The sequence below is a fragment of the Rhineura floridana genome, chromosome 7 (assembly GCF_030035675.1).
Source record: "Rhineura floridana isolate rRhiFlo1 chromosome 7, rRhiFlo1.hap2, whole genome shotgun sequence".
In the NCBI taxonomy this organism is placed as follows: Eukaryota; Metazoa; Chordata; class Lepidosauria; order Squamata; family Rhineuridae; genus Rhineura; species Rhineura floridana.
The window spans coordinates 106,648,453-106,664,022 of NC_084486.1; the positions used below are offsets into that span (position 1 = coordinate 106,648,453).

Here is a 15,570-nt window from a genome sequence, read left to right on the forward strand (position 1 = left end):
AGACACTGTTGGGAAATGTAGTTTTCCCCACTCTAGTAGCATGGGCCAGGAGTTCTGGAAAAACTAGTTTTCCAGCACTCCTTCCATGTGTCATGTAGAGGTACCGCAGTGTATGAGGTGGGGGTGCTACAACAGAAAGTAATGGGATGAGAGGACCTTAGAGTAGTATGGATGAGAGGCAGGGAGATGGCAAGAATGGTGAAAGAAAAGCTCAACTTCCTCTGCAGCTGCAATGCTTGCTTCATATTGAGCCGAAAATTACACGCCCTGGGCTCCTACTGGGAGGAAGGGTGGAATATAAATGTAAATTAATATTAATAATATTAGTAATGATATTATTATTATTATTATTATTATTCCTCTCAGTTCTTTCTCAGATAATGTTCAGAATCATCACTATAAATTGCTACAGCCTTTTCACTCCAATAATAACCTCACTGTCCTTTGATCCTTGCACTGTCTAAACACCGAGAAGTCCCTTATCCCTTCCACCCAGCCTCCATGCAGTACACACATAGTGTATCAGATTAATTTTATTATTCATTTATTTAGATGATTTATATACCACCCTTTTCACAAGCCATAGGGTGGTTTGTAACAAGGCAAAAAGATAAAAACACATCAAATCCATAAAACACAGTCCTTAAAAACACAATAAAATCACCAAATGACGATTACTAATAGCAAGAGTAGCAGCAGCAACAGCAATCAGGTCTCTCCTCCTCCAAAGGCCTGCCAAAAAAAAAGTGCGTCTTAACCAATTCCCTAAAACAATAGAGAGGTGGAGCCAGACACACCTCAATAGGGAGTGTATTCCTCATATGAGAGCTGGTACTGAAAAGGCCCTTTCCTGGGGCCACATACCTCATACCAAGGAAGGATCATCAAGAGGTCCTCATCTGCTGTTCTTAGAGCATGAGCAAATTGTTACGGGAAGGTGTCCTTGCAGATATTTGGTTCCCAAGCCATTTAGTGGTTTAAACAACAAAATAAGCACCTTGAAAACCATTGGCAACAAGTGTAGCTTTTCTGGATTATACACATTACAGTAGTCCAGCCTATTCCTATCCAGAAATGGCTGTAGTTAACACACCAGCAAAGCTGGGCATTGTTGCTCCTAGCTGAGGCCATCTTGCTATCAAGTGATGATGGTCACAGGAGCACTCCCAAGCTACACACCTGCTTCTTCAAGGGGAGTGCAACCCCATCAAGAACAGGAAGTTAACCTGGCTGCCAAATGTAAGCACTATTCTCATCTTCCTATCTGCTAACTGTCAGAATCTTCTGGACAGTGACCACATCATCTGAATTCTGCTATACGGAACCACGGCATCAATGCCCTTGCTCATAGGTGGAGTGGCCCAAGGACAATGAAAACATTGCCTTTGTGACATACATTAGCATACTCAGAGAATCACTGCCCTGTCTGGTGTTTTCCTACCACAAGCTTTCTTGTGAAATTAAGATACAGTCCCCCCACTCACAAGATCCTATCTGCATGCACTCTCTGAGTTTGTTCTACTCTTCGAGATTTTAGAGATGATTGTAACAAATTCAGTTTGAAATCAATAGACATGTAACTCTTGGGCTGAATTCCACCCATGCAGTGTTCCGACAAAGTTGGCTGTGCGGCCCTGAAGAAGGGCCCTATAGAAAAAAAGAATGATATCCTGTTTTGCAGTTAGTGCACAGGAGCAGCCAAGCAAACAATTTTAGTTAAAAGAAACTCCTGAGTTATCTATGGATTGTATTCAACATAGCATTAAGTCCCTGGTTTCATCAGCACAAGAATTTCTCCTTCCACAATGAAATGTTCTCCCCCTCTCTTCTCCCTGTGCACCCTCCAAATCTGTTCTGGGTTTCCCCCTGACCCTCTGAAGCAGATTTGGGGATGGCATGGGTTGCATGCAAGGGGGAAGGATGGGGGGAAAGTCATGCTAGCGCTAATTCTTGCACTAGTGCAATTATTTAGCTGTATACCACCCTATATCAATGGATGATTATAGTGGCTGGATGTTGTGATAACAAGTTCTTAGCAGCAAAAATGTGAAATGAATTGAGAACCACAGAGTCATATGTTTCATTTGCTTTTATTTCAGCTCTAATAGCTGTGACCAAAAAGCCTACATCACAAACAAATCCACATCCTATTGACCAAATCATACAACCATTTTTCCCTGGTAGTTATGTCCTGACGCAATTATGGCATTTTGGGGGGACTGATTTTGCAAATGTCCTGGTCTTGTGCTTTGCCACTCCCCATTGCTGTGAATCCTGATATAATGTGGGCAAACCATCCAGGAAGCCAAGTTACAGTGCCAAAGACATCTGAATATGGTGACTTCGCTATGCAACCACCATGTTAAAATTTTTTTATCAATGGCTACTAGTCATGGCTATGTATTACCTCCTCAGAGGCAGAATGCCTCTGAATACGAGTTGCCAGAGATCATAAACAAGTGGAGACTACTGGGCTCATGTCTTGTTTGTGGGCTTCCCATGAATATCTGGTTAGCTACTGTGGGACGAGAATGCTGGACTGGATGGGCCTTCGTTCTGATCCAGGATTCAAATGTTTTTTGTAGAAAAAGAGAGAGGAAACCTATTTAGAGCCGCCACACATCATCTTTCACATCATTCCGTTTCCTTCAGAGCTACTTTCCGTCTGTTGTCCGATTTCATCTAATATATGCAAGGCTGTCATTGTCCCTCATTATGTGTACACAGTGCAGCCTCGTGGCACTTCTACAATACAGACAGCAGTGAAAAACAACAACAACCCCAAAATGGAACTAGAGCCTCTTATTCTTGCCATTGACCTACATACTGTCACTTAATTGCAAACTTCGTTTTCCAAGGTGTACCAGGAGAGAGGACTCGGTATTGACATGTTGTGTTGACTTGTTTAAAAGGGAATTGTTACTGAATGTCCCTGTCACCAACAAGACACTTTTCACAGCAGAATGTACATCTCTGGGGATTGCCTCGTGTATAAATTATTGAAGCAGCATAAGGAGTGGAAAAATGATAAAGGAGTCTGACTTACGAGTGCAGGGCATGGAGGCAGCATCGTTTTCTGCTCGAAAAAAACCTGGGTCGCAGGTGCAAGAGGTAGAACCTTCCAAGATGGAGAAGCTGTGAGGTGGGCACTTAGCACAGGCAACATCTGTTGAGAGGGCCTTGTAGTATCCAATCTTACAAGCTTAGAAGAAAAAATGGGGAAGAAGAGCGTTACTGGTGTGGGATTTGATAATAAATTGCTACTTCATTTATTCAGTATTCAGACATAGGGGCACTTTCAAAAGGGAAAAAATGATGTCCACTAAACACTAGGAGATAAATTAACCAGCCAACAAGCACTTGACTGCTAGGTCTCCAAGCAAGGCAGGCAATTTTTAATCCCAATGTGACCCCATTAACAAGTATGCCTGGAGAGCTTACAAGAGCACCTATAAGCATGTCCCTGTAGCAACGTGGTTGGAAAATCTGTCTCATTTTCTTCCATGCATGGGTTTATTATGTAATCCCTATTTCCTTGCTCCCACCTGCAGACACTCTCACATTGCAATAAACAGGGTGCAGTTGTTTTAATTCCATGACCAGTTGAGGAAGGCAGCTGATGGTATGACACTGCCAATTTTTGAGATGGAGCGGAATAAGACCCCACTGTGATTGGCAGCCGACCTCTTACTCTAACATGTACTGAAATAGCAATTCTCTCTCCTGGAGAAGCCAATTAATTTGCTTTCCTCTCCCCAAGAAACAAAGTCAACACTCCGCCCCTGAGCTGGAACATACCAATAGCTGCACTCTTTGATGCAAAGTCCCCATGTGCAGCAAGTGTTCATTGACATCACCTTCATAAACATGATGCTTACATGGATGGATGCTTTTACATCATTTGGATTAAAAAATATTCTGAAGTATCATTAAGAAATTCTCTTGAACAGTGGCACACAAGCCTGTCCCTCTAAGAAATTTTGGTCAGGGTTAAATATTGTAAATATTGTAATAGGGAATGTCATCTAGGCAGCTTTATCAAGAAGGGCAAAAGAAAGAAGTATTGCCAGTACTCACAGCGTGACTCACTTTCATGTTTCTTAATTTTATCACACAGTCTGCCTTCAGAGTTCCCTTGCTCTTTATTTGTACGCCTACAATAACCAACATGCATTCACTTTCAGTTTTTCTCCCACTCACTCCACATTCTTTAATATGATTTAATTTCTTTCCCCACCACTTTTATGGTGTACTTGTAAGAGCCATGGACTTTTTGCAACATGTTTGTGAAGGAGCAAGTCACTTCACCCTTATTAACTGACACCATTTATGGAATCTACTTAACAAGTCAAAACTTTACGAAGTGTGGTGCAGCATCCATAAAAATCACTGTGAGATCAATCTTGCCCTTGCTTGCTTTGGCTGTCACTGGACCAGGGAATCTTATAAAAACACATAGCTCTGGTGACTAAGATTTATGCTTTTGGCACTTACACACATCACATAATTAGATAGGGTTCAACTTGCAAGGTGCTTTCCAGCTACGCTTCAAACGGCCTTGAGGTTTTGATTAAAATCAAAAACTGCAACATTGGCAAGGAGATGCAGAGGGGTCAAGCTTAGCCTCCCCACATCAAACACAATTAGTCCCCAAACACACATGCAAACCTATTGAATACGGTCCATCATTCAGCCAGTCACTTCAAAGACAGCTTGTATAAAAAGGATGAGCGTCCTCATAAGATGAGCTGCGAAAGTACAAATTACAGTGTTTCTATGAAGAAAAACAGAGGCTGAATGTTTTACGAAGGAATTAGATTAACAGATCCAATGTGATTGGTGAAGAAGTATATTTTTTCAAGGACAATTTAAAAAGAAAGAAAAACTGAGATCCTGAAAAAAATGTGAAAATCTTTGGGATAATCTTAAAACTTACAATGATAATATAGAAATACTGATGATGCCTGAAGTTCTACTAGATTCATCGTATATCACACTGACCCAATTTCTAGCCTGACCTGCAAAGCCGCTTCTAATGCAGGAGCTTAGTGCAAAAATATGCTGGCTATAGGTTGTTCTTCCACTACCACTAACTGCTCTTCTGTATTGGGAATCTTGCTGCCACTACTAATAAGTGTTTATGCCCTCAGTCTGTACGGTCTACTGTGTAGCTTTGCCACTAGACATAAACTTGTTCTATTTGGAAACTAGGCCAATAATAGGTGGGCGTTAAAAACAAATGAATTTTATTTATTTAACAGAAGTAAGAAATATAAGCAAGTTTACTCTGTATTCAGGTTCCAGAAGTATGTGGTTACAAGTTAAAGATTACTGGTTTCGTTTATCTTACTCTTCGCAAAATCTCCTCAGAGAATAAAAATACAAGCCTGCTTGTGCTACCCATCTAACCACCCTTCTCTCCTATACATATCTACCATCCTCCATTAATTCTATCAGTCAGCACACAGTATTTCTCAACATTTTAAATTCACTTGCTTCCCCTCCCCCCTCTCCCCATACATTTATTCTAATATAGACCTTTTCCAAACATTACCTGTATAACTGACTATAACAAATCATGAAAAGTGAAACATCACAGACTGTGACTAACTTTTCAGATTTACAGAAAAGTTGGTGTTCAGTGTTCCATCCCTTACTCAAGTAAATAAAGAGGGCCCTTCTGGATAAGACCAAAGACATGTCTTGCACCCTGTGTCCCATAATAACCAGCCAGATACATGGGCTTTGAAATCAGTACAGAAACTTCTGCTGGTCCCAAAGAGGACACTAAGTTAGTAACTGGAAGTAGCCAATTTGATTTCATTATGCCAGTACATTTCCAATTCAAAGTGCTGGCCTTTATAGCCGTAAATGGCTTGGACCAAGCTACCTAAACAATCATCTGCTTCCATATATACCCACCCCGCCCTTATGGTCAACTTCAGAACACCCCCCCCCCAATGAGATACAGCAGGTGACTACTAAAGAAAGGGACTTGTGGTGGTTGCACTCCAATTGTGGAATGCCTTCCCCATAAAGGCTCACCTTCCACCTGCATTATATACTTTGGGGTGTCAGATGAAGAAATTTTGATTTTCCCAGATGTTATCTTTTAGTGTTTTTATTCTGCTGTACTGTGCTCCCCTGGTGGTAGTTTTAATTCTATACTATTGTTGATTTCATTTTAAATTAATTGTTATGATTGTTCTATTGTTATGGTTTCATTGAATTTTTGTTGTTGTTAACCAACCAGAGAATTTTGTTATATAATAGTGTAAAATAAAAAAGTAAGCAAGTAGGACATAAGGGCAACAGGCCTCTCCTCAGCAACTGGTATCCAGAGGCAAGTTGCCTCTGATCCTGTAGGTAGCATATTGCCATCATAGCAACTGATAGAGTAACATCTGTGAGTGTGAATGGCACTCCACTGTGGAATTTGCTTTCAAGGCAATTCACCTAGTGACCTCCAGTGACCAGGTTTGTTTTTTTTATACAGGAAATCTTTCTGAATTGCTCCTGTATTTCTTAATTTTTTTGAGCAGGGGGGGGCTGTTAGCTATATTATGTGTATTGTTTACTGGGATTTTATAGTAGGGGCTGCCACCCCTGCTCGCTTCGCTTGCCAACCCCTACTGTCACCAAAGTTCCCCTCCCCACTATGGGTCACCAGAGCTGCCTCCTTCCCCGCACGGGTCACAAAGCTGTCCCCTCCCCCCATGCATTGCCAGAGTTTTCCCCTCCCCTCACAGGGGTTGCCGAAGCTCCCCTTTTTGGAAATGTGACACATATAAAAATTGAACTGCTTGTTTTATGCTACATGGTGCTTGAGGTCTTTTCACAGAAATGTTATACATAAATCAATAACCTCCTAAAGTGTGTGTACACACACACACACACACAAACACACTATCATTTGTATGTTGAGATGAAAACCCATCTATTTTCTGTATTTGAGCATTGTGGTTTTTGAGGTTTGTAGCATGGCAGTTTGATTCTCAAATTAAGCTGTTATGACAGAAAGCAGTGAAGACAGTTGGGAGGGAGAGAATGTGGTGAGGGAGAGCCCAGGGAACCTGAGCTTTACCATTAACACCTCTCTCTGCTCAAAAGCATCTCCCTTGCAGTGGCTTAATGCCTTTTAAGAGATAGAGGATTGCTAGAGAACAATACAAGGATGGGACCTCTTTCCCTCAACAACATCAAGTACTGAGCTTCTCTCACACTGTTTTATGTTCTGTGCAGGTGATGTCAATGTTAATGCCCCAGTTCACACATCACAATTAGTTAATGGTTTGCTATGAATGCACCTTTCCAATAGGCTTTGCTCATCCTCAAGCTACAGTCCCTGGCTTAGCATTCCATCCAAACCAGAGATCATGGTTTGTTTTGCTCCCAGCAAACTATGATCTGTAGCCAATATCTGTGGAGTGAAACAAATTGCTTGTTCAAACAAAATGCTAAGCCAGGCATCATGGTTAGTGTCTTCCACATGCAGGTGGGGAGGTGAGAAACAGAACAGAAACAAACCATTAATTATGGTTTACTGTGACATGCAAATGAGGCTGATGTGGGATTTTAAAAAACAAACAAAGCCATTTTTAAACTGAATGTACATTCTAGCCAATGTAAGTTTTCCATTCAAATTATAGATCAATTTAAGCAAAAATGCATGCCCTGAAGTCACTTGGAGGCTGTTTCTTCCATTTTTCAGTCCACGTGCTTTGGTAGAAAGGGCTTAGTGAGCCCCAAAGTTGTTATTCTCCCTTTCCCTCACACCCTTTTCTTCCAAGCATTACATTCTTTCACTTTCTACTACATTAAACCCAGTTCATTAATTTTTCAGGAAGCTCGCTCTAAAGCTCTCTCTGAGGCAACAGCCATTTTGCCTAAGCTGTAGAAAATCCCATAACGGAATTCACCGTTTTCTTTATTTTGCTGTATTCAAATTCAATACATTCCAGCTCTTGGCACCGTACTCTATTTGCTAATCCACTGCATTTGTTCAACATTTCTTTACATTTTGATAGACTTCTGTGTCACAATCTAATCTAACTCTGTAAAGGGTTTCTTTTTCTTTCTTTTTTGGCATGGAAAATCAGCTGACACACCTATTATGACTGACCAGGGCCCTTTCAAAAGAAAACAAACTTAAGATATTATACAGTATTTTTGAATGTTAATGAATTGGTAGAAAAACCAAGCCTGCATAGATTCCCATTTCCTGAAAGTCTTTATTGCACACTGAAGACAATCTTTCATTCTTTTCTTTCTCTTGGAAGGATTTTCTGGAGAGGACAGAGCGTGAGTGGCTCGCAAAAGATGTATTCTTACACAGCTTGCAAAAGATGCCATTGTAAAAAGATTAGGTCACATGAGCAGTACAAACTTTGAATTCGATTCCTTTGGCTTTGCCTTAATTAGTTCTTTCCATTAGAAAGAGAGAGTGAAACGAGGCCAAGGAGGGACATTTTCTTTTTTTCAGATGCCACACCAACATGACAGGTAAATCATTTTGTACAGGGATAGGAGACCTTTTCCAGCCTAAGGGCCACATTCCCTTCTGGACAACTTTCCAGGGGTCACATGCCAATGCTGAATGGGACCAGAGGCAAACTGGGTGGAGCAATTAATATAAATTTTACCTTTGTACAGTAGGCTAGTTTCTTCCCACACTCACACTATCCTCCATCCAGGTAAAAATAGTTGTTATCGTAGTTCAAGGACCATTCCAGCCAGGCAAAAATACTCAAAGAGGGTGTGAAGCAGGACCAGTGAGAGGGTGTGGCCTGGGAAGAGTTCCAACCGCTGGACAGGCCTAGAGGGCCACACCTGATTTGAAATATTACTGTCTTCACAATATGACAATAAAATTTTTGAATCAGGGAAAAATAAAACAGTGGCACTGACATGGACTCCCTGGCCCCCTCCCAACACATCAATTTTATTGCACATGTACGTAAACTCAAACTAAATAAAGTCAGGAATGCACTTAATTCTGTGCTATATTGTGGCCATGGGGTTAAGATCCCCCCACATCAATGGGTTTTAGTTCAACTTCATAGCACCAGTCCAAATATAGTCATGTGCAAGCAGGTGTTGTGTGCAGATAGTACATTATGAGTCAAAGTTATGAGCACCAAGCATTGAATGATACACTTTCCCATCCACAGTTAAGCACTGCAGCCAGCATCAACCAACACATAGGAAAGATGTATGTTGGGAGCTAGCCTATTAATACACACATAAGCCCTCTTCAGAAGTTCTGTTTACTTGCATGAAGACAATCACACAAAGAAAACAGGGGTGCTCTGGCAAGGCCTGCCTCCACAGTGTATCACTTCCCTCTTTCTTTACAGCGCCTCCCCCCCACTTGGAGAGCGACGTCGTGAAGCAGGGAGCCTCCTCCTCCTTGTGGAGACTCCTCGCAGGCTTTAGAACCCTGGAAAAGCAAGGTTCCAGAATGCACAGGGAGCCTCCACAAGTACAAAAGGCTCCCCGCTTCACAAGTTCTCCTCCAGCTCATGGAGAACTGTAAATACAGGAAAAGTGATTCACTGGAGGGATCAAGGTTTGCCAACATGCTCCCACTCTCTTTCATATCGTTCTCTTCTTGCTGCTGTTGGGCAAAGAGAATGCCCAAATAGGGCTATAATTTAATTCAAGTTTTCCATGCACAACAAATGCTTCACAGGCTCAAAGCCACTACTGTCCTTGTAAAATGATTTCTGAATCAGAACAAATGATTGCAGCTCAGTCCTACATGTGTTGGCAGGGCTTTCTAGTTGCCCTGTGCAACCAAGAGCCAGTGATAGGAATCCCATGTAGGTAGAAGACTCTTGTATAGCAGTACGTTGGCACGATCCCAGAACTGTATGAGTCTCCAATCAATATGCACACTGTGCTTCAGGAATACAGATATATTTGCCATGTTATGGCATCTCAATTGCTTGCATGCAACAGAGGATGGTCCACTAGAATTGCTGGGGCACAGACCTCCCGAAGAGAATGTAATATAATTTTTAACACACACACACCAAATCTCAAAGCTGCATACAGGAATACCCCACTATACAGACCTTCACTTTACGGACACTCGCTAGTATGGACAATTTACAGTAGCACCATTCCCGTTTACGTACGCTCGCTTCGCAAGAACGGACACTTGACAGGATGATGCCACCGCCCGATCAGTTTCCAACTACAAAGATTTTCTTAAAATAAGGCCTACTGTGTTTATTTTAGTTATAAATGCGTTATTTACATCAGTTATGCCCGTATATGACGATTGCAGTGCAGTATATGCATCGATAAGTGAAAAAAGGTAGTGCTTCACTTTAAGTACATTTTTGGTTTACGTACTCGCTCTGGACCCATTGCGTACGTTAATGCGGGGTATTCCTGTACTCTTTCCTGATCCATATACCATTTTATCACTTCTTGAATTTACAGAGGCTTTTCTGTCAATTCAGTCAATCTCCTCTTCTCTGGCCAAATAGCTCTTTACACCACTCAGCCAATCCTTATCCAAAAGTGTAGTTATGGCAAAGAGGTCCCTCCCTGGACTGCCTGTTTGTCAGCTTAGTTAGGAAGGCTCTTGCTCCATCTGTTGTTATGAGACTTATCCAGCACAGTCAGTACAGCAGATTACGAAGGAATCAAGCCTGCTTCAAGAACAGCCCTGGTTTTAAGCATGCTCAGAGCTGTTTCTCTGAAGGTCAGATGTCTTCATAGGTAACTAGAGAAGCAACAGGGAGTGTTTTCTATTTTGAGGAGCTTTTTTTGTTTAGTTTGGTGGGTGTGAAACCTTCCCAGAGAGAGAGTGAAAGAGCAAGCAGGCAAGCAGTGAGTCTCTTTCTATAATAATCTATTTTTTACTTAACCATTTTGCATTTATTTTTGTGACTTGTGGAACTGGGAAGAGAAATAGTGAGTGGCTTGTGCATGTGTTGCAACACACTCTGTATTAACCATTTCCCTGTGTTCACTCATTAAAAACTGGATGAAGCAGGGCAGCTTGATCTGAGCCACTTGTAATTTCAGAGTATTTCCCAGGGCATTTCCAGAAAAGGTGTGTGGATCTGCTACCTCTCAGAATATTTTCAATACAGAGGAGCGGAGTGAAATGCTGGCATTATTATTTGTAGCTTTGTGAGTTTTATCAGTGATTTCTAAAATAAAAGTTTGGGCTCTCTGCCTGTCTGGATATGACTCCACATCCTTCCCCAAACCTGGAAGATATTCTCCCTAATCTCAGACATAGCAGAGGCTGATTATTATTAGTCTAGCATGATTGGTCTGCACATGAGCAGAGATTATTACTTCATGTTTTCAGGACTGAGCCATGCATTCCAAATATGTTGTGCTGTGCTCTGGTGTGCCCTGGCTCAAATGAAACAATATTTTATCTATTGGTTGAAATGCTTTGTTCTTTTAATTTAGAGGAAAAAGTGTTGTAAATAATACAAACTAATTTTTTTGGGGGGGAGGAAAACTGCATGCAACTGGAAGCAAGTGTTCCTCACATTTTAAAAGTTTTTGTGGGTTTGTTTAGCTTTTTGGCAGTAGATGTGCAGGTGTAATCAACACATGAATTCAAAAACTTAAGTCATGTGGTATGGCTTAATTTCTAAATACAGGCAGGTTCCGTTCCGGACCCCCACCGTAAAGCAGAAATCGCCGTACAGCAGAACCCCATTGAATATAATGGTGCGCTTCACGCCAAAATGACGTGAAAATGCTGCAAAATGCCGCAAAAGGGCAAAATCGGCTTTAAAAACGGGGAATCAAAGCTGTTGCATTAGCGGAACGCCGGGAAGCAAAGCGCCGGGAAGCAGGGCCCTACTGCTATGATGTCAATCATGTCTGAAAATCATACTTGGTCCTCTTACATGGGAGCTCTTCCACCCATAGATGTGCAGAGATTTATTTTTAGTGAGGAGACAGTGGCACTCTGCACATGTGTAGAACACAAGTCTTAGTGTGATGAAAACAGCAAGGTTAAAAATTGTAGCCCCACCAAGTGAAAATGTTACCAGCCACCACTGCATACATGGACAATTACTAAATTCTCTAGGAAAAATGCCACATAACACTGAATGCCAAGGAGTATTATGCCTTTTTAATCAGTTACAGACAATAATCTGTAATATATAGCAGGGCTTTGCTATGTTCTGTGAAATGGACTTTATATCCCCAATGATATAAAGTGTATATACCTTTGTTCTTCAACACTAGCAGAATATGGAAAATCTTCAATAATATGGCAACATGTGCAATGGAGGAAAAATGAATTCTTTAAGGAAGCAGGCTCAAGCCGCCCACTTCCTATCAATTGTCTGCAAACAAAAATAGCAACAACATTATTTTGTAAAATGGCAAAAAACAACAACAACGCCTTGCTAGTGTCTTGCTGAATGCATTCTAGACTGATGATCACTGGTTTACAATATCAAGAGCACCTGCTACCTTGGAAAATAGCTGCAATTTATATTTTAGTGGCACTCTGTGAAATAAAAAGATAGAAGTTTCATCACTTTCCTCCCCTCTACTTCCCCTCCCCTTTAAATAGATTCTTTTTCTCAAATTATAACAAAACCACATCTGCCACACAAGCGGATAGCTGCTTCTTCGTTCTTTTTTATTGTTATTACCATCTCTGAACAGATTTCCGGGTGTTAATTATAGAACTCAATTGTTTCAATAGCCTCTCTTGATCAGCTCTTTACCCCACCCCAAAAGCCCCCTCAGTAATTGTGCAACTGTTCTGAGTCCCAAAGGCTCATCAGAACTTTTTGACAAGCTGTCCTTTGATTGGCTCTTTTGACCCAAAAGTCAAAGGAGGAGAGTCACCCTCATCTCCCTGAGACAAATATCCCAGGTCTTTCAACATTGCCCTTCCCCAACATCTGGAACACAATTCTTTTTCAGACCATTAGTAACATATGCATAATTGGAGAGGGTTAAATGAGAAGGTTTTAAATAGAACGAATTAATAAGTTTCTTGTAAAAATTGCAATATTTTCCTAGTCTAATCTAATTATTCAGTGCAAGGCCTCCAGGGTGATATAAATCCTTAGAATTCAGAAGAAGAAGAAATGAGCCTTCTCTTGAGCCCTTCATACATTCACGCTGTAGAATGCAATGTGATGTACCAAATTGCTAAATAAAAGCAGCTCCCTTTGATCTTGGGCACTGTAACGTCTTTTGTCTCCTTTGGTTGGAAGCTGCATGTATCCTGCAAACTAAATAAAATATATGTATCCCTTAAATATCACAACACTATTGGGTTAAACAGTGTTTTGTAATGTCAAAAACTATTTTAAATACCACATCTCTATAAAAAAAGAGGGGCAACAGGGAAGGAACAACTAAAGGTCTATCATTATTTTCTAACTTGCAGAGGCTCTAAGAAAGTCTGATTTGGCCTTGCCAGCTAGCTGCCCATTTGTCTGCAGGGTACATAGGAATTATTTATTTTTTAATTTATATCCCGCCCTTCCTCCCAGCAGGAGCAGGAATTATTTTTGTTTGAACAGTTGCTGTGCTTGCCATACCTATTGCTCAGATCATCCTCCCCTATTACATTAAACTAGGCTAGTAGTAATCCATTTTCAGTTCATTGCCTTCCCTTCCCTTCCTTCCATTTTCTTTGGAAAGGTAAGTTATGTTTGAGACCTAAAATTGCATTTCATACAGAAAAAAAAGCACAAGGCTGGCTGGATGCTATTTGTATCCTTCCATACCTTCAGCTGGGTGACTCTAGCATAATTCCTTCTGCTTACAACCTTGATTTTTAGGCATGTGCCTCTTGAGTCTGTATCCTCTGGAAAATACACAATGATGAAATTCATAACTGAAATGGGAGTTCTCCAACCCAGGATCCTGATGTCAATTGCAAATGGTACAGTTTCTGTTAACTAGGCAATGGTAGAAGGCCAGTCACCTAGTATTTCTATCAGGCCTGGCCAATCCAGAAGTTTTATACTGCCTGCTAATCACAGGAGCTCATCTTGCACACAATCCTGTTTCATTCTGTGTCTGAAAAGGGTTCACTCAACTACGCTTGGGCCCAGGCTCAGGCCATGGGGTTAAGCCCTAGAATTCTTCAATACCATTGAAGGTATCCAGTTCTATCTGATTTATGAAAGACCCTGCCTTTTCTAATGACCAGAAAATATTTTCCCAAGGCAACAGAGAAAGATTTTTCTTCTTCTCCCACTCATTGATTATAAACCATTCCTTTCCTCATTAAGGGCACTTAAGGATCTGTGAGAAAGGGGCAGGGAGGGTTGAAATATTTTATCACTGAATTTCGAGAGTTCTGATAGGACCTCAGATGGAGATAGATTTTGCTTATTCAAAATTATTCAATATTTTAGATCAAGGCTGACTACAGACCATCAGCACTGCAGTAGGGCAGTTATTCAAACTGGCAGGTGGGGAACAGCTCCAAGCCAGTGTTTCAAGATTCTATGAATACAGAGAAGTGATCACTACTGATGGGTGGGTGGAAGTCCTGCTTATGCCTAGATAGGATGGCAGTGAGGGTATTTGTGGTGGAGGGAGAATCTGTCATGAATCATTTTGGAGGGGGAACAGCTCAGTGGCAGTTGGCTCAGATGACCCAAATCTCTGAGCTAGGAGGAGGAGCAAACTGAGGAGTGTTGGAAGTGGGGCAAGAGCAACTCCTGTTTTGTTCTTTTGTTTAAGCTCCAGAGGGAAGATAGGGCTAGGGTCCTCCAGATGGATAGGCTTTGTTTACCTTTTACCTGTGATGCTCTGACTGACTTCCTTCTGTCGCTAGACTGTGACGCCTTTAGGGAGGCTTACCTGCCCCTCCTCCTTCTGCCCTTTCCCACTTCCTTTGTTCTCCGGCTGACCAGGAGAGAGGAGACTGCCTTTGTCTCTGCCCTCTCTCAGAGCATGGGGCTGACTCCTACACCTGGGAGTTATGCCTCCAACTTAGCTAGTTAGTTAGAACTAGGTTTGCCTTTTCTATCTACTATGTATTTCTATAAATAAAGTAGCTTTTCTTATTTTACTAAGTCTCCAGTCTCAGTGATGCTGATGCAGGGTAAAAACCTGCTTTCTTAGGCAAACGCGCGCATACGCTGGCACACTCGCATTTCAACATCTGCTGTTACTCTCTGCTGCTGTGGTGCTGCTTTTAAACGAAATTCAGCAACACAACTACACACAGCGCAACAAGGAGTTGGGAACCCGAAGGGGCAGTCAGGAGATGAAATTCAAAGGAAAATATTTGTCAGCTCTTAATCTTTGAGGAGATGTGTGAGACCCCTTAGCACATGGTCCTACCCTCACCCTACACGTATCCTTTAGATAACGGATGGGCAGGTGGTAGATTGGGACCTTCTGGTAGTTCTTGGGGTGATTTGCAGAAGATCAGCAATGGTTTCTAGTTTCCAATAGTTTAACAACAGCAGCAAGAGCAAGGGCTCCTACTGGGATAAAAGGTGGGATATAAATCTAATAAATAAAAAAATAACTAAATCTAATAAATAAAAAGGCAGCCTCCCCCAAATTGTGGTGTTAAAAACCCTAATAGGTAGT

The 15,570-nt window shown here is 41.4% G+C and overlaps 1 protein-coding gene across 2 annotated transcripts in view; it reads right to left on the reverse strand.

Moving 5' to 3' along the window:
- The window catches only part of EPHA4 (EPH receptor A4), a 215,321-nt gene that overhangs the window by 133,735 nt on the left and 66,016 nt on the right, over positions 1-15,570 (reverse strand). For both annotated transcript variants that reach the window (XM_061636780.1, XM_061636781.1), the window contains exon 4: positions 3,047-3,202. In XM_061636780.1, the coding sequence (XP_061492764.1) occupies positions 3,047-3,202 (156 nt within the window). The remainder of the gene's footprint in view (positions 1-3,046; positions 3,203-15,570) is intronic.